Source organism: Orbicella franksi, chromosome 2, assembly GCF_964199315.1.
Source record: "Orbicella franksi chromosome 2, jaOrbFran1.1, whole genome shotgun sequence".
Taxonomy (NCBI): domain Eukaryota; kingdom Metazoa; phylum Cnidaria; class Anthozoa; order Scleractinia; family Merulinidae; genus Orbicella; species Orbicella franksi.
The window spans coordinates 25,912,337-25,930,337 of NC_138146.1; the positions used below are offsets into that span (position 1 = coordinate 25,912,337).

Consider the following 18,001-nt stretch of genomic DNA (forward strand, 5'->3'; position numbering starts at 1 on the left):
GTGGGTGAACATAAAAACATAATTAGTACTCAGCGAAAACTGATTAAACCGAGGATTCCTGCTGTTTCTTTTACTTTTGATGCAGAAATCACATTGGCAAGGATGGTATGACACCCAGTGCGTTAATCGATACTGATGGTGTTGACTTGCGGTTTGTATTTGCGAAACCTATATGGAATGTAAAGGAAGTGCTCGAGAAGTCATATCTGGTAGAGGATGCGCTTCGGCTTCAGTTTTTTAACTGAATGCGTTCACGTTCCCAGTAACCACTATACTCATAGTTAATAGAGGGGAATGGTTATGAAACTCGACAAAGTTCTTTGTTGTATGTTTTTGTTCTCTTTTTCGGCCTTGACCGTTCACAAAACACAATAGTTGTTTACCGCTGACCGAGGAACTAACCAATAGAAATGTTTTGATTACGTAACTCATGCATAGTGTATGAACCCAAAACAAAGGATTGTGCACGGTCGTGGACCTTCCGCTATGCTATACTGATAACCAGACTAATAGAGATCCGTCGAATACAAAGTAGCTTTTATTCAAATTCAGTTGCACCTCAGCTTAAGTTACATTCAGTCACTCTTAGGCAGAACTGAATTAACGTTGTAGAGGAGTATCCTTTGTTAAGTTTTCAGTGCCGATGAAAGGAAAACTGATTGGTATAAAGTTGGGAAGGAAATCTCGGTCGTCAGAGCAGGTTCAACTCTATATCATTGTAGCCAATAATATTAGCAAGTCGTGACTCGAATAATTTTTAAGGCTTTAAAAGTAAACGCGTGGGCAAATAGCAAAAGATCAATTGAGTGACCTTGGCGTCTTTGCACCAATCATTTACAAAAATCACTTGCTGTGTCTCCAGTCTAAGCCATTCTACATTTCCTCCAAAACTCAAGTAAATGTGCGAGTAGGCGTAGTATCCAAATGCATTTTGCTAAAAATAAATATCCTTAGCGGTTCAGTGGTCGTTATATTAGACAGATAATTGTTACTGATAAGAGCTTGAGGTAAAAATAAAACCCACTAAGGAATAAAATTAATTGACCATTGCTCAATCAATTTTGACATATATAAACAATAGCCTCCATCTGGTTCGAAAATACGCTCGGATATTTGTCCGCAGACATTGTCAAGATCTGTGGCGAGAAGCGAACACTTTAAAGAGCTTAGCTTGAGGAAAACTATCAGCTTTGAGCAACAGATAATGTCCAAGGACAAATATCCGAATGTTTTTCGCATTTTGCTCCAAATGGAAGCTACGGCGTTCATTTTGCAACACGCGCAGTTTTGAAAATTGGGGAATATCACTCGAATTTTCCCCAGTTATAGCTGGAGCCGTGTTTAGTTACGTGAGCGTTTAGACCAATCACGCGCGAGCGAAAATATTTGATGGATTATAATTATATATCCATATCATTGCGGTGTTTCTTCCTCCTGTGATTGTCTATTTTCGGAACTGTTTTATTGTAAAAATGTCAGCATTTTAGAGGTTTCAATTACCCAAACTGCGCTTTTAGATATCAGTGAAACTGGTGTAGTAACCAGCTGGTTGTATTTCCTGCGTTGCGAAATTCAGTCCCGTAGCTTCTTTTGTTCACTCAGTGTAGTTGAAACCTACATCACAAACAAGCGACGAATTCTCAAACGCAAAACGTAAACACCAACAACAGCAGTTGAATAAAATCTTGTTACCCTTTTATTTCGGGGTGCTTTGCCTTTGCACCAAACAGCAGGGCTGTACATGTAGCCAGCATGAGGCAAACCGAAGTACTTGCCTAGGTAATTTTTTTTCGTCAGTTCTGTCGTTTCTGTTTTGAAGAGGAAAAGTAAAACACTGCTAAATACCTCGGAGGAGAATTTAACAATGGACATTGCCTCAGTCATAGTATTTGTTTCTGGCTACGGCCCAAGGCCTGAACAGGACTTTGTCAAACAAAAGCCGACTAGAGTTCTTTCGTTGTAGATCTCGGAAAGACAGTTGGCGGAGCACGTTCCGCTGAGGTGGAATGATACTTGACTAAGATTTTTCTAGTTTGTTCCGGGCTAGCTTCTAGTAAAGTTTATAGGAAAAAGGAAAAGAAGAATGCATGGTGGGATGACACATTTTGTAGCAGGACTTCCACTGCAGCAGGAATTAGTTCACTCGTGTGTGAATTTAAGTGCACGGTGTTTATAGCTTTATATTATAAAAAAAAAAACTGTTTGTCTTCGTCGGCGAGTAGTAAAACAATTAATGTTTTAGTTCAAGGTAAATTGACCACCGTAACGAGTTTGTGAAGGAACCATTTCACTAAATAAAGTTCTATACTCTTGAAAAAGTTAAAATTTTTGGTCTAAATGAAATGTTTCCTCCATCAAGGTATGATTTTCTTGCTCTGAGAACTGCAATTTGATTAATCGCAAGCATTTCTGTATGACCAATATTACAGAAAAATCGCGGTGAATCAGTCCAGCTTTATTTATAACAGTTGTAAGTTGCCATTAAGAGCAAAACAGCGTTCGAGATATAGATAGCTTACTGTCATCTTCTGCCCTTAAATTCCCACCAGCTACGCAAGCAGCCCAACGGGCTAACCTCCCGCTACTAAAATTAGTAAGAGAATGGAAGTGGCCGGAAAGGCGACGAGCAAATTAAAATCAACAGTTTAGTTTAGTTGAAGGGAACTGACTCGAATGAATCTAATCAAAGCACAGCAATTTCATTTGTATGAAGGATTGATCTCTACTGCGAAGTAACAAAAAACGGAGGTTGGGCTGAAGTTTTCCTTTTCCTTTCCAAAAATTAATTTAGCCGTTCTTACATGTAACATCCTTGTTTTACAGCTTGAACTTCTCCGTGTAAACTGCTATTTTTACTCTTTCTATGCCTTTTTTAAAGGTGCTTATTACGTGACAGACTGTCAGTTGGCTATTTAACAGTTAAAAGACGTTTTCCATAAAGCTGAATTAACAAAAATGGAAACATAGATTACAGACATCAAACAAAGAGGCAATACTGATTTCTGAGTTAGAAGAGATGCGAAACGGTTTTTTTTTTGCTAGTATTTATGTTTTTAATATTATATTACGTAAGGGCAAAACACTTGCAAACAAGGATTCGTTTGTTATTCCTTTGAAAAAAATCCCTTGGTATTCATTATTAATGCATTTTAACCTTGATACAACGCAATCGGAATCAGATTTATAAACATACAGGTACTTGACGCCATGCGAGCGACATAGTGTCTCGTAACAAACCACAACTGAAGATAAGACAAAGAAACGCAGTTCCTTTGTGAGGCCGTTCAATTCCTTTCTAACTGCATACATGTATGTAAATAACATGTCTGTGCATGTAAATTTAATGTTTGTTATTAAATAGAATCTTCCGTCTGGGAGCTCGGATATCAGTCAAATTCATATATCTGTTGGGGGAACGCAAAATGCTCTCGATTCTGAAAACCGGCGCCTTGGAAACAAGCAGGTCGTCGCTGGTTCACCTATTTGATGAAGTTTATGTGCAAGTTTCTCTCTTATAATTAGCTTTATGTACGCCAGGATAATTTGGTTCGTTATTAAGATTATAGTCCTCATAGCGTCGGGATAATTTGTTGATTATTTCTTGAATACCATTTACTGACTTGAGTCGGCTTTAAAGTCTTTAAGTCCGCGCTTCGACTCTTTTCTCTTACTGGTTAATACTGTATAATTGTAAGTTATAAACCTTGCAGCCTGCAACGAATAAAAGACTGAAAACAGGTATATTTCTGTTGTTGTTTTAGCAAGACTCCTCGTAACTCACGAACCTATTTCCCATCTCATCTCAGTCGTTTCGGCTCTCTACCGAACTTAGCTAACGGAAATTGAAAGTTGCTCGTGGTAACCTTTTTTGTTCTGAGCAATCAAGTGTAATTTCACAAGTTCAATGAAATTTATCATGCAGATAACGACGGTTTGATTATTTGCAGCGAGTCTTTGTTCCATGCATTTCCACCAATTTGGGAAAGTGTCTTTGAGTCCCGTTCTAAATAGAACTTGTTCCTCTTTTGTAATCCAAAAGGAACATTGTTTCGTTTATGTTCAACAAAGCCTTGCATAGGATTACACTTTATGCCGGATTCGGAACTGTCGGAAGCACAGATATACATGCTTTTAGTGACTTTTAATTTGAACTTACTAACGAATGGAAGTAACTTGAATAGATTGAGTAAGTATGTGCTTCCTGGTGCTAAAGAGCGAATACAAATTAATCACAATTTTATTTTACATCAGGTTTAGTGAGAAAAAAACCCCAGCCTTTTTCGTGGTTTATAGGGACACTCAAATGACAGTTTTTGACTGATTAAGTAGGAAAAGAACTTAAAACATACAGATTTCATGTACAAAGCAAGGTTTGCTAGAAACTCGGTGCCAGCCCAAAAACTTGGCCGTTACTTGTATGCCCAGGTGTAATGTTTTACCAACGGCGGTTGACGCGTATAAAACAACAACAACAACAAAAAAAAGACTGCTCGTAAACTTCGTTTTTGGCTTCATGAGAAGCCATCTTCTGACTTCATAACTTAAGAAGCCCATTTATTTACCGCTTTTCACTAATCAGACCAAAAATATCGCTATTTCAAGTTTGTTTACTTCTAACGGGTTGTGGTTTATTAAAAGAGTGAGTATTTGCAAGACCCAAGAGGTTTTATAAAGTACTTTCACAGTAGATCTTCTTTTTGCTGTAACGATTTTCGAAGTAGCCAGTTGAACGACTTGGATTTTATCCTGAGTAATTTTTTGTACAGTGAAATTATGGCACGAGCGTAGATGATCAGTTCTCCTTTGCAAGGAAAATTGTGATTTGCGGATAATTCTTGCTAATGATAGCAGTTGTACCGTTTCTGGCTTTCTGATATGTTCATACGGCACCTTATGTTGTCAGTCCATAATATGTTTGTCCTTGCGAAAAGCCTTTTTAAGAAGTTACTTTCGCTATGACGCCAAATTTCAGAGATTACCTAAGAAAAATCAGTTTCCTTTCTAAAACAAAACTAGTCATGGCATGGATAAGAAATGAAGAAGCAAAGATAAGTAAAACCTATTAACAGAAAAAAGGAAAACAAAGATATCGACTTCAGCAGTCAAACCATACATAATCTCATGTGCGTGACACTGCCGCGTTGTACGCCCGCATAACTTCTCGCATCCCTTTTTTCTCGGCTTTAATTATACATTGGGCAGTTAGTTTTCAGTTACCCTTTTTTGGCTTTCTAAAGTTTCGGGTTTACTTTAGTAAGCTGGTAACCTGGGAGCGCACCAGGTCATTGTCCAGGCAAGCGCCTTACTTCATTTCGTTTCTTGTTCATCGAACTTCTCAATCCCTCAGTGAGGCAATTACGCCATGTTATCAAGAAACATGACAGAACTTGAGAGTTATATCAGCTTATATCTAGGGTGACCGATTTTGCTGTTCTATTTGCGAGGAAAACACTGAATTGTAAGCCATCAAGTTGTTGTTCAGAGGCAAAAGTAGTTCTCCTGACAAATAGCGAGCAAGATAAATATGCAAATGAAGCTAAAGGGCTAGCTTAAAGATTGTTATTGAACTGTGATTTCAGACGTACAAAAAGAACTTTGAAAGCCATCAGACAAAATTCATTTGAGGAATCTCACCGGGGTGCAAGAAAGGGCCGACAATATTAAAGATGCAGAGAGGGTTAGATGAAAGCAGCCGCTAAAAGTTAACAATCAATCTTTTTCTATCCGCAGATTTCATCTTTGTGAAACTGTAACTCATCGAAAAATACATACATGTTGTCAAGTAAGATGTCACAATTTGTTAGCCCATTGTGTTTACTTTCTTTTTTCAGTTTGACGGGGCTAAGGCTTTTTTTAATTGCATGGTTTCCGCAGGACTTTATGATTTCTCGTATCCTAGAGATAAAAAACGTGTAGTGCCTTCTAGCAAATTTCCTAATTACTATCTTTCTTGAGGATTCTGTCATGGAATAAGACATCTAAATCACAACGAGTTTTTGTCTCAGCCTCGTGATTTTGTTTTCCTCTGAAGGCAACCCAATCCGAAAACTTCGCAATCCCTGAAAAGGATTCTGATATTTTTAGCCTGAGAATAAATTCTGGAAGTTTTTATTTTCGAACCAGTTTAACTTGCAACCGAATCAACGCATAAATGAATGGCTGTAGGTATATAAGAACACCTTTACTGCAGTCTGTTTTTAAGATCGTCCACTAGTATTACTGCATTCAGACAAAATAAAGAGAGATCTTATATAAATCTCGTATTTAATATTGCGGTCCCCGTATGATGTGTTTATAGATTAGTTTCTTTAGGAAAGAAGCCATATGAGGACCAGGCCAGCAAGATCGCGATAACATCTTAGCCAAATGTAACAGAAATATTCATTGATTTTCATTATGGTGACCGAAGGTTCATTGTCACGTGTAAATGAAAACGCCGGCTCTTGAGCTCCCAAACGCAGCGCCAAGCGGTATGGAGTCATGGATTTATAATTAAAACCGCAAGCCATGTCTTAAAGGTTTGCTTCAAGACTTTAAGAACAAGACCTCGGATTAACATGGGACAGGATGAAACTCGGTGTAGACCAAGTCAACACCGAATTACGAACATGAAAGTAAATTGGATATCCTTGTTAGCCCCCGGTTACGGTAGGCGGAAGAGCTAACGATACTGTTTCCTTCGACTTCACTTTAATGAAAGATAGAAAAGCAATAAAGATCTGTTACTAAGATAGGACACACTGGGCAATGCTGTGATAAAACTTTTAGCTAAAATTAGAAAAGTGCAATAGAGTGGAGCTCAACTCAATCTGAATCCGCGGGGTGCATTTTGATCAGCAAAAACGAGGGTGTACCGTTGTAATTGGACCTCGGGGTTTGTCAAAGTCAGAGTCGTCGTCTCGGCTACCAGAAATTGGACCTAGAGTTCGTGCCACCCCCAAAACAATTTTTTCTTTTCTGGGGACGTGAAATGATCAGAAATGTGTCTGTTGGGGAATGGACGTGTTCAATTAATATCAATTGCCGTCAGCTCTGTCAGTGAATAAATTACAGATCACGGAGATAAACACGTACAGCAGCTGGAAAATCTCTGCTGATCATAGTTATGAAATCCACATGATTTTGTTTATTCTAATCCTGTTTTGCCGCTTGGCGCACTGAGATTGCTAAATATTTTATTTTTCAAATTGTTCAATTGCCCTCCCCTTGTGCTAGCGGTGGAGAACTCAGGAAATGTCATTCCGTTTACTTTTTGGTTGATACATCTTTCTCCCCGTGTATTAAGAATTTTTCTGAATAATGCCAATTGAACTGATCTTTCATTAACCACAACAGAGAGACCTTCGGCAAGAACCGAGAGTTGACATTTATTTACCGGCGACTGAAGCTGTGTATTTTTTTTTTTTTTTTTTTTTTTTAAGGGATATAATGCAATTATATTCAAACAATTACAGAAACGTAATAATAAAAACTCTTCATGTTGAAGGAAAGGGTCTTTCAAAGAAAGATAAAGGAAAAGAAGAAATAACATTCAAGAGAAATTGTAAAGATTAGTTCAAGTGGCAATATTGCCAAGATATTTAGCAAAACACAGATAAGCCTTCAACGAGATGAAATTCAATTTTAAATTGAACTGATTTGATTACACTACCGTCATAAATTTCTCATGCATGCATAATTCAATCTGTCTACACTTTCCAAGCCAGTGAATCTATTCACGTAAGCTTTCTGAAAGCTACGCTTATACCTGTTGGATTACAGCAAGACCTCTTGCTCCCTGGAGAGCTTTTTCAACGCTTTTTGCCCATTTCAAAGCGTTCGGAAACTCGAATCTGTTTATTAAGGGTTTTGTGCTTCAAGCGTTTAAATAGAAGAATTAATCTTTTATTGAGCCGTTCGCCAGATATTCAACACGGAAACGCGAGGGAAATAACCCAAAGAGATGACGTTGGAGAAAATCGAATCAAGCCCGCAGATTGGCTGATGTCAAGAGAAAATAGTGCCTTAAAATCTCATTGGTTTTTGCTTTAAGTGCCTGTCAGTTGTAAAAAGGCAGTTGTGCTTTCCAGGGGAAAGATATTACTGGCGATAATACGGACCTGAGGGAAGCTATCCGATTCTCAATTGTTCTGATAGTCGACGCCAGGTGGACGGCTAAATAAACATCGCGGTTGGTGAGCGTTTGCGCTTAAAAACCGCGATTTTAAAACCCCACCTTCATTACAAAATCATCGTTGTTGCTGTTGGTACGTGGTAAGGCTATGAAATATTAAGAGGCTCTTATTTTCAGTCAATTTAGTTGGTCTGAGGGAAGCCAAAAGCGAGAAAAGTCACGGCACTTCACGAGGGTAACTTTTGCTTAGCTCTAGCTGGCAGTTATGGATAAAATGTCTACAGCTAATCAAAACACATCGCACATAGACAAGGCAAACGGCAGTTTAAATGCGACGTCGAGCAGTACCACTAAATCTATCTTTGCGGAGCTATTTCCCATGTTCGGTGTTTTGATCTGCGTTGTAGGCGCGCTCGGAAACCTTTCCGTCCTCTTCGCCTTCTTCACGCACCGTCGACTGAGAACAAAGCTCAACTGCTTCCTGGTCAGCCTGGCGTTCTCAGATCTCTTGCTGACCGGAATAACTACGCCTCTGGAACTGGAGTCTAAAATTCGATCGGGATTCACCCACGGCATCGTCGTTTGCGAACTCATGTACACCATTCACTTTGTCGCGTTGTCCTCCTCTTCGTTCAACTTGCTCGGGGTCAGCGTCTACCGCTATCTCACTATCGCCTTCCCGTTTTCCATGAAGCTCGTGGAGCCAGTTCGAGTCCTGACGGCAATAGCAGCGCTGTGGGTATATTCAGTGATCAGCGCGTTACTGCCATTGATGGGCTGGCGAAGCTTTCCCACTAAAGTCATATACAAACTCTGCTTGTTTTCCTTGGAACCAGAATACGCTCTCTTCATCCTTAGTGTCAACTGGCTCTGCCCGGCCGTTCTAGTTCTCGTCCTTTATGGGTTGATCTTCCGCATCGCCAGAATTCATGCGATCAAGATAGCTAAACAGCAAGTGCTGGAGGAGCGTGAAAGAATTCGCAGTCCCCTTTTTAAGGGGGCAAAAACTTTAGGAAAGATAGCGGCCGTGTATCTCATATGCTGGTTTCCTTACGTTATCGAGGCCATCCTCACAATATCACGCGCCCCGGTCGTCGTTCCCAGGGAAGTACACTACTTTTTTGTTTTGCTCTACTACGCAAGCTCGGCCATTAATCCGTTTCTTTATGCCGGACTTTGCACGGATTTCCGAGAGGTTTACAGTAAATGCGCAAGCAAAGGTTGTAGCAAACTTTCCGTGCTATTCCAACGCCTTGCTTCTTTGCCTCGTCGTGTTGTGTCATCGCTGTTCTCAGACGTTAGTGAAGGAAATTCTCATCGCAACACAGGTCGACGTAGGCGAGGTCGCACGAGGACACGGTCTGGAAGTTCGTCTTTTCAGCAACCAACTGTTGCTACTCTCGTTTAATTTACTGCTAAGTCTTGCAAGTAAAGGACTAACAGTCGAGCTTGAGGCATAAGAATCCCATGAGCTGGCCAGGCTAGTCTATGGCTATGAACAACCTACCTCTGGCACATCTAATTAGAGATATTGTTACCGAAAAAGGGAGAAGTTAGACGACAACTTTAAGTTCAGACTGCGACGCCGCCGTCGACTTCGTAACCAGTAGAGATTCTAATGCGTAGTCAGTTACAACTGGACTTGAAGACAAGCAATACGTAACTTGTAGCTCGACTTCTAGGGTTTTGATATGAGAACTTTCTACAATTGTAGAATGCTTTGATTGCACAAACGTTTAATTAACGAGCTTACGATTCCACTGAATTTTCAATGACGATTGAGCATGCATACATATTCAGGTTGAAGCTTGATTTACGAGCAAAAATGTTCGCGTCAGCGTTAGAACGCGTGTGGAGAGACGCGAAATTTACATATAGCAGATGAAGGGAAAGCAATTGTCAATAAGTCTCGTTTGTATATGTTGTAGTTAGAAAGTAACGACAACATGCAAACATGCAATAAAAACTAGTTGGTCAAAGAAGTTTTGTAGATAACGAAAAACGTAATATAAAGCTTTTCTAAACGTTTTCCTGTTATGGCGCAATCTTGAGAAAATTTTAAAAACATATTTATCATCAACTGTATTCATGTCAGGATAATTGGAGCCATCTATTTACACCCACCTTCTGCCATATGGCACGCAAACTTTATCCTTGCCTGACTTTTTCGTGGAAGCGTGTAGGTGTAATATTCAATTAACGTAAAGACACGAGTTTTGCCGAATCAGTTTACATATTCAACTGTCGTGCGTGAAATAAATAGATTATCTCAGTTGTAGGTAGATCTGATCTGGACAAGATACTTTCAAAGATATTTTACATGCTGAATCAATAAACAACATAACAAGTTAAGAAAGTTAGGTCGTTGGCGTTCAGCTTCTCCGAATTTCGAGATTTTAATTTACTGCGAGGTGAACAAAAAGTAAATAGAATTTGCTGCAATTAGGACTTTTATCTTCTTTCGTGAGCGTGCGAGTGTACTATGGCAAGGAGGTTTCATCCTCGACCTTTGAACACTTGTTTTTCACGTGCAATCGCTAACAAAACAACAAAAACAGGAACACGAGTGAAAAAAAAAAAAAAATCGGAAATAGTAAATCAATGGGGAATTCAGCTTGTCTAAAGCACATCGTTGCCGGCTAATTGTCACAACGATGAGTTTCGTGGAGTTTTACTGCTTGTAAGTTGAAACGTTTAATTTCTTCTCCCACGTTCACGATCTACAAAAGGCGAAATTAAAAAATAAATAAATAAAAATGAAAATTTTAATTGCAAATGAAAGCCATTGCACTCTTTTTGTTTTACTTTATTTCGTTTGCTCTTGGTCAGGTGAGAAAACAGCAACCAGCGCAAAAGCACATAACTTTATTTATTCAAGCAGGTTTCCACTAAAGAGCTCCCCCAAAGAATAATTGAACCGAATGAAAAACAAAATTAAAACTCGTCACTTGGTGACAGAGATTTATCTCACAAAATCAAGCCGTTCATTTAGTCTTTGATAAATAATTTTCTGACGGAAAGGGAAACAAGGGTATCGCTGTCTGGCGAATAACATTCTTAATGAAAATTTGAGTGTTTCATTTAACCACAGTGGGGAACATAAGCTAGTTTTCCTCCTGGTTTCCGCTTTAGCGAGGGAGATAAAATGCTTTTATCAGAACTGAAAGCTTTGAGAGGTTAACGTATTTGCTCGGCTAAAATAGCTAAGGAACAAATTCATTTAAAAAAGTAGTTTATGTTTGAACAGAGGGAGCTACAAAGTGACAGGAGGAAACAATAAGTGAAACCTACTTGAAAACATGACTCGGTAAACACTCGCTGGGTGTCTTAGCTAGCAGACAACACGAAACCGACATATGATATGCCCACCGCTCCATGATGACTTAAACTGTTGAGATAGCCATCTCTGAAATGACAGCTAAAACACGAAATGAAATAAGAGAAATGCAAAAAAACAGACTCAATCGTACGATAAGCTTACGATAACATACGATGCCCACTCAAACACAAATGGTTCGGGGTCGACGAAATTAAGTGGAAATAATTTTATAAATCGGTAACTTTAATTTGTTTGTATTAATTAAAGAGTTTGTAACTTAGTGACAAAATTTTACCGCTACCTTTCGACATGAAGAATATAACGTGTCTTTCCTGCTAACTAAAAAACTGAGCTCTTGTTTAATCCTGCGTGGAGCACTTCGACAGGTTTTAGCCATTTACTCGTTTTCTCTTCCTGTTTGCCTGAAGTACCTGTGTTTACAATTCCCTTTCAATTTTGGACCCTCGTTTTGTGACTACCACCCTAGATCTTACGCTAAGCATTCTAAAAAGTACTTCACAACGAGATGTATTTTAAAACTGAGAAAACACATTAACAGATCACTTCTTTCTAAGCACGATGAAAGCTGAGGACGTTTGAACCACTCGATCATTGCTTTGACAAAGTAAACTCTCCACCTCTTCCACCCACCGAGAAAACAACATCAAAAATTGTTTCATGCACTGTCTGGATTAATGAAATGAATTTCCTTGTTTGATAGAATATGTATGCGTCTGCAACTAATCCGTTTATAGCAAGCCTTGAATTTATTCATAGCTTATGGTGAGCTTGCCGGGAAAAATGTAAACTCAGTGACAGGGCCACCCACGCTTGAAACAACTGAGAAACAAACACCTGAAACAATCACATGGAATCTGCAATTAACCTTGACACTTTGTCGAAATGACTAGTCTAACCCTGCCTCCAGACGTCCACTATTTTGTTTCATGTCACTTTTTCCGCGTGAAAGAAAACAATAAGCAAAACTGACATTAGAAACAAGAAAGTGGATTTGACACCGTAAAAACAGCAGAGGTAGAGATTCACACGCTTTGACAAGTTGTGAGAGGCGAACTGATTGAAATTCGTAGTCAAACGATGAAGCATTCACAAGGCCTTCCATATTTCCCGATTTTCGCGCTGAATAGACTTCGCGCTGAGCTCAAATCATGAAAGTCGTCCTTGTCGGAAAAAGGTCCGTAGCGTTCCAGAGTGTTCCGACGACGCCCAAAAGTAAAGCTCGCTCTGCAAAATAATGGAATTTTATAGTTTATAGTGTAGTCCGCTGTTTTGTGAGCATTCATGCTCAGTTAATAATGGTTTATGAAACTTTATGCTCGGTGCATCTTCATAGCCATAATTCGGCCTAAAAAAATTAGAAGGCACAGACCTTCAAAGCTCCTTTAGCCAGGTTCTCTAAGGCCCCAGCCACACTAATGCACTTTCAAAAGTTTCCGTTTTCATCTAGAAGAAAACGAGGCAAAATGTTTTTAGCCACACTAGCGTCTTTTTTCCTCTGTCTACAGTAAAATGATCGAAAACGATAATCACAATTGAGACCTGGGATTGCGCATGTGAGAACACTCTCGTTCCCAGAGCTTTGAAGTTATTATACTAGGTATGCGTTTTTCTTAATTCGAAGGCTCTTTTGTCGTTCGGATCGCCGTGTTCTTCGGTTTCGCATGATTCTTGCACTTGGAAATAAGATCGACTTTTTCACGATCCCAATCCCTTGTCGTATGGTGCCTTGTACATTGAACAAAGCTCGCAAAAAGTAAAGCACAATCACATCATAAGATAATCCGAATTATTTATCACATTATTTGAAACCGTTTCCGAAAGTCTTCTTTTTCATCAGCGTTTTCGGGCGTTTTAGAGTTTTAGTGTGAATGATAGGCGAAAACGTGTCAAAACGTATGCGCGTTTTTAAACGAAAACGGATTAGTATGGTTGGAGTGTATCTCTGTTGCGTAACAGGAGTTACTGAGTAAAACTAGGAAGTAATGCTTCTGCAATGTATATGCATGATGGGATTGACCAGTTATCTAAGCGAGATTTGAATGGTATATATACAGATTTACGCAAGCCTAAAAGCGGAGCTCCTACCTCGGGTTATTCACCCAGGATATTAAGCGAAAATTTTGATTTGAGTTTTGTAACTTTGCGGTAAGGTTTTCTGTATATTGTTTGGCCCTCTGTTCACACGAAACAAAAGCAGTGAAAAATATTTGTATACAAGAAAAATTTGTATACAAGAAAAATTGTTAACCGTTTAATCCTGGGTTAGCGTTTCCGAACAAACTAGCTCTGATTACAACAAATTGTTTTACAATAACTACAGAAATTCTCGCTTGCTGATGACTACTTTTCTTTGTCAATAAACGGACAGACACATGACTTTATAATTTATGCGATGCGTCAACGAGCGAGAGCGGACAATTTGTTATTGTTAAAAACAAATTGATGTCATTTTTTTTATGCGTCTGTCCTGTTATTGACAATGAATTTCGTCATAACATTGTCAAAGTAGCTACATCTACTTTGACAATGTTATGATATAATCAATGATCAATAACAGGACAAAAGGATGAAAAACTGACGTCAATTTGTTTAATTTGACATGAGCCCGCGAACCAATCAAAAACCAGTGGTTAGTCAGCGGTCAACTTCAAAAAGCAGTGTAGTCTTTTCACGTGATACTGGTTAGCAGATACCTTGTTTTGACGGGTGTCAACTGCACATAACATGGATGTCCAATATTAAAGAAGGACGCTATCTGACCAAGGCTGCATGTCTCTGTCAGCCTATTAGCTGGAGTATGGCCGCCATCTTGCGCGACTCCGTCGCCGTCGTGGTGCGTACGCGCCCACGAGCAATACCGCTGGCCATTTTTACCACGAGAAAAGTGATTCACGGGTTTCTATGAGTATGGGCTCCGCTTGGCCGCCCTTTGGGCTGCTGGAGCTCCGCTATAAAAAAATACCTGTCTATAATTCTCTTTCCTTTTTTTGCATTTGAATCACCTCTTGATTCAAAGTTCGGAAACTTAGGAAAGCAGGTATCTCCTATAGGGATTCTATTGCTTTCCCAGTGATCAAACAAGACAAGGAGGTTCAGATAAAACTTAGAAAAACATAAAATTATCAAAACTGTATCGCCTACAAAAGGTCCTCACTGGCATCAAATGGTCCCAAATGCCTCCCAAATTAACTCACCAGCTCATAACTATTCAAATTTTGGTTTCAATTTACAGTTATTTCCAGCCTCCCCAAGGTTACAATGTAGACCATATAATGCTGTGGGCTGCCTTCACCCTAGCCATTTTTGGTTTTCTACGCGCAAGTGAATTTACTTGTAATAGCAGTAGTTTTGACCCTACTGTCCATCTTTGTCTAAGGGATATTACCTTTATCCCTAACATTGAATCCCCCAACCACATGCTGTTCCCATTAAGCAATCCAAAACTGACCCCTTTCGCAAAGGCCCACCACCTCTATTTGTTCTGTGATGGCTATGAGAGACTACCTGCTACAATGCAAACCAGCTGCTACACGCCCTTTGTTTACCTTCACCAATGGCAAGTGGCTCTCCCCTGCCTCCCTGACTAAGGAGCTCCGTTCTGTACTGCAAGGATGTGGCCTACCTGCTGATCATTATTTCACACACAGTTTCCATACTGGTGCAGCTGCCACTGCAGCCGCAGCAGGGGTCCCTTTGTGGCTTATCAAGGTACTGGGCCGCTGGAGCTCAGACTGTTATGAACGCTACATCAGAACTCCTCAAAAACACTATTAGCTATTCCTAACTTGAATTAGTCATGGATAATTCTAATGTTGTAATTTAGGTCTACTATAAGATCTGCTTGGACCCTTTCAGCCCTATTATCAACATGCAAATTCTTCCCACTGGCTTACCCTATTTACTATAACACTAGTCGGTCGAAAGAGATTGATTCCCAACAGGCCTTATTTTTTTTATTTAGCACAATTTCTTATCCTTTACTGCCCACAAAACAAACAAACAAAGAAACAACAACTAGCTTTATTTACATGACCATAAATACATACAGTGTTGCAAAAGCTCTTGTAAACTAAAACTAAAACTAAAACAGTGACGATTATCGTGATCCGTATAAACTTTCCACTAGTTCGACGGTGGTTTCCTTCCTTAAAATATCCTAAATGCATGATGTTTAACAAACACACTCAGTTATAGCACGTACAGACCTTTGAAAGATATTAACAAATGAACACATCGAAATTTTAACGAAGGAAAGAGTGGCGAGGCGAGATCTCGGAAACCGAGCCAGCCCGGTTGACCAGGCTCATATGAAGAGGCCCTCAGTCACGGTTTGCACATTTTGAAAAGTTTAGCCTGAATTTTTCAAATTCGTCGTTTGCAATCCGTGTCAATCTTCGTCATCCTTGACCATCCTTGTTCCTTTATGGTTTATTATTATCTCTTTGATGTTTGTCTATCTTACTAAACTATTATTTTCAGGTTTTCAGTCTTTCCATTTAAACGGGGATTTTGTACGTGGCCAAAAAAAAAAAAAAGACAAAACACCATGACTGAGCTCCTTTAAAAGCTCAACGCAAATGTCTCCGGCCCACCCAGGGCGCTAATCATTAGGCCACCACGCCTAATGTGCATTACCTCAGTGAGGTTCATGTTGACTCGTTTCATTTCGTCTCATTTCTACCCTAGAAAGAAAATCAAAAGAAAAGCATTGTAATTTCATGCACATTTTTGGTCGTTGTTAGTCCGTCACACCCTTTAATAAGCAAAACGCAAAAAATAGGAAATAGTGTGTTGGTTGGTTTCTGAATTCGCTAACTCTTTGTTACAGGCTGTGTCCAATCCTTCATCTGTTATACCTCAGAACTGAACTCCTTACTGCTGTGAGGTTTGCGAGCGACTGGGAACAAGGCAGCTGCTGCGTTACAGCTATTTTATAAGCACAGTATTAGGTTCTGTTGATCACATGATCTCACCTTACTCACCTTACCTTCTTCTCCTCGTCAGTCTTAAGTCACTTTTTCAGCCATTCGATTTACTACGATTCTCCTTAAACTACAAACAGATTTGTGTGTGGACACCAATATGTTTCCTTGTTTCAGTGGCGATGAAGAAATCTTTCTGAATTTATAAGCTGACTTGTTGGGACATATCGACCCCTGAGAGTGAAATTAAAGAATAGCATTTTGTCCGAGGACAATTGGAATAACTACAACGAGGCAATACCAAACGTCACCGTCAGCGGCAGAATTTCAAGAGACTGAAGGCAAAATGGACTCTTTCGACTTCACAGGTCTTGAAAATGAGGAAAGCGATCAGGTGGAAGCAGTTGAAGGAAAAGATATAGACTTTGAATTGGGGCAACGAGGTCACATCCAGCAACACAACAGTAACGCAACTGCTACACGACGATTCTTGTATGGAATCATTTCATCCGGATCATTTCTCAAAAGCGTCGCTTCGATAGTAGGCATTTGGCAGAGCTCAAACCGTTGGTCTTTCGTCTCAATTTTGATTTCTATGCCTCTGGTACTCTTCGTTTTAATCGGAGAGTCGTTAATTGTATTCTTCTGCAAAAAGAACGCAAAGCACTACAATGACACGTTTTGTGGTAAAACCAGAGGTTATGTGAACTTGTCGGCCGACCCAGATCATAACCAAGACCGAGTTTTTGAGCTCGTTCGTTTTCTTTCGGTTGCTGCTCAAGTATTCTGTTTTGTAGCTATGAGTATATCTGTGCGGAAAAGCCGTTTCAAGTCGCAGGCTTTGTCGTTAGAACAGGCTTACAAACTCGTCAAACCGGCTGAGTGGGTCGTTATGAACGTACAGTTACTTGGTTTTTTGATCCTCCTCATGACATCAAACCTGCTAAATTTTTGCTGCTCCTTGGATGGGACGTGTGACCTGAAGTGTGATCCTTTTGGGGTGATCTTCTATGCCTTGCTATCTATCATTCTGTGGCTAACAGTAGTCTCCTGCCTAATTTATGCGACAGTTGTAAAAGGCGCCATTGCGCAAGCTCACAAGGGCAACGAGCAGATAACTGAAATGGAAGGAGGTACGGTTAACGACGCGATAGAAATACACCAGCGATTCTGTAAAATGGGAATGCATACGATCAAGATGTTCCACGTGTGGTTTCTGCTCAATTCGGCTTGCTATTTCTGGCTGATTGTTTACCTGTTGCTAATGTTTTTGTTGCCAGGTCACAAACTGGACTCGTGGATAGTCTTTTACCACTTCAGCGCCTTGTTGTTCTATTCGTTGTTTGCTGCCCTTCATCCATGGTTAACAGCAGCGAGACTCACGCGCACCTACGGAAAGCTAACAAGAAAGTTGAACACCACCTTTCAGTGGAAGCCGAATCACCCTTTCAATGAGAGATCAAAACTGGACAGCTTTATTGTTTATGCTGCCAACACACAGTGTCAGTTCTCCCAGATAACTTGTAGTTCCAGTCTCCCTTATATATCGGTTATTCTTGCACTCTGTGGACTGGGACTGAGATATTTTCAGTAGCTACCATTCCTCTTAGAACGTACAGGGTTTAC

The 18,001-nt window shown here is 39.8% G+C and overlaps 2 protein-coding genes and 1 pseudogene across 2 annotated transcripts; all 3 read left to right on the forward strand.

Annotated features, from left to right (window-relative positions):
• Positions 1-7,559: 7,559 nt before the first annotated feature.
• Positions 7,560-10,679, forward strand: LOC145469199 (histamine H2 receptor-like). The gene has a single exon (XM_081452896.1). It carries the CDS (start codon positions 8,379-8,381, stop codon positions 9,519-9,521), a length of 1,143 nt encoding a protein of 380 aa, XP_081309022.1. The 5' UTR covers positions 7,560-8,378; the 3' UTR covers positions 9,522-10,679.
• Positions 10,680-10,888: 209 nt separating this feature from the next.
• LOC145472164 (uncharacterized) lies at positions 10,889-15,349 on the forward strand (annotated as a pseudogene).
• Positions 15,350-15,512: 163 nt separating this feature from the next.
• Positions 15,513-17,998, forward strand: LOC145478921 (uncharacterized). The gene has a single exon (XM_081457118.1). The coding sequence runs from the start codon at positions 16,722-16,724 to the stop codon at positions 17,967-17,969; it is 1,248 nt and encodes a 415-aa protein (XP_081313244.1). The 5' UTR covers positions 15,513-16,721; the 3' UTR covers positions 17,970-17,998.
• Positions 17,999-18,001: the final 3 nt, after the last annotated feature.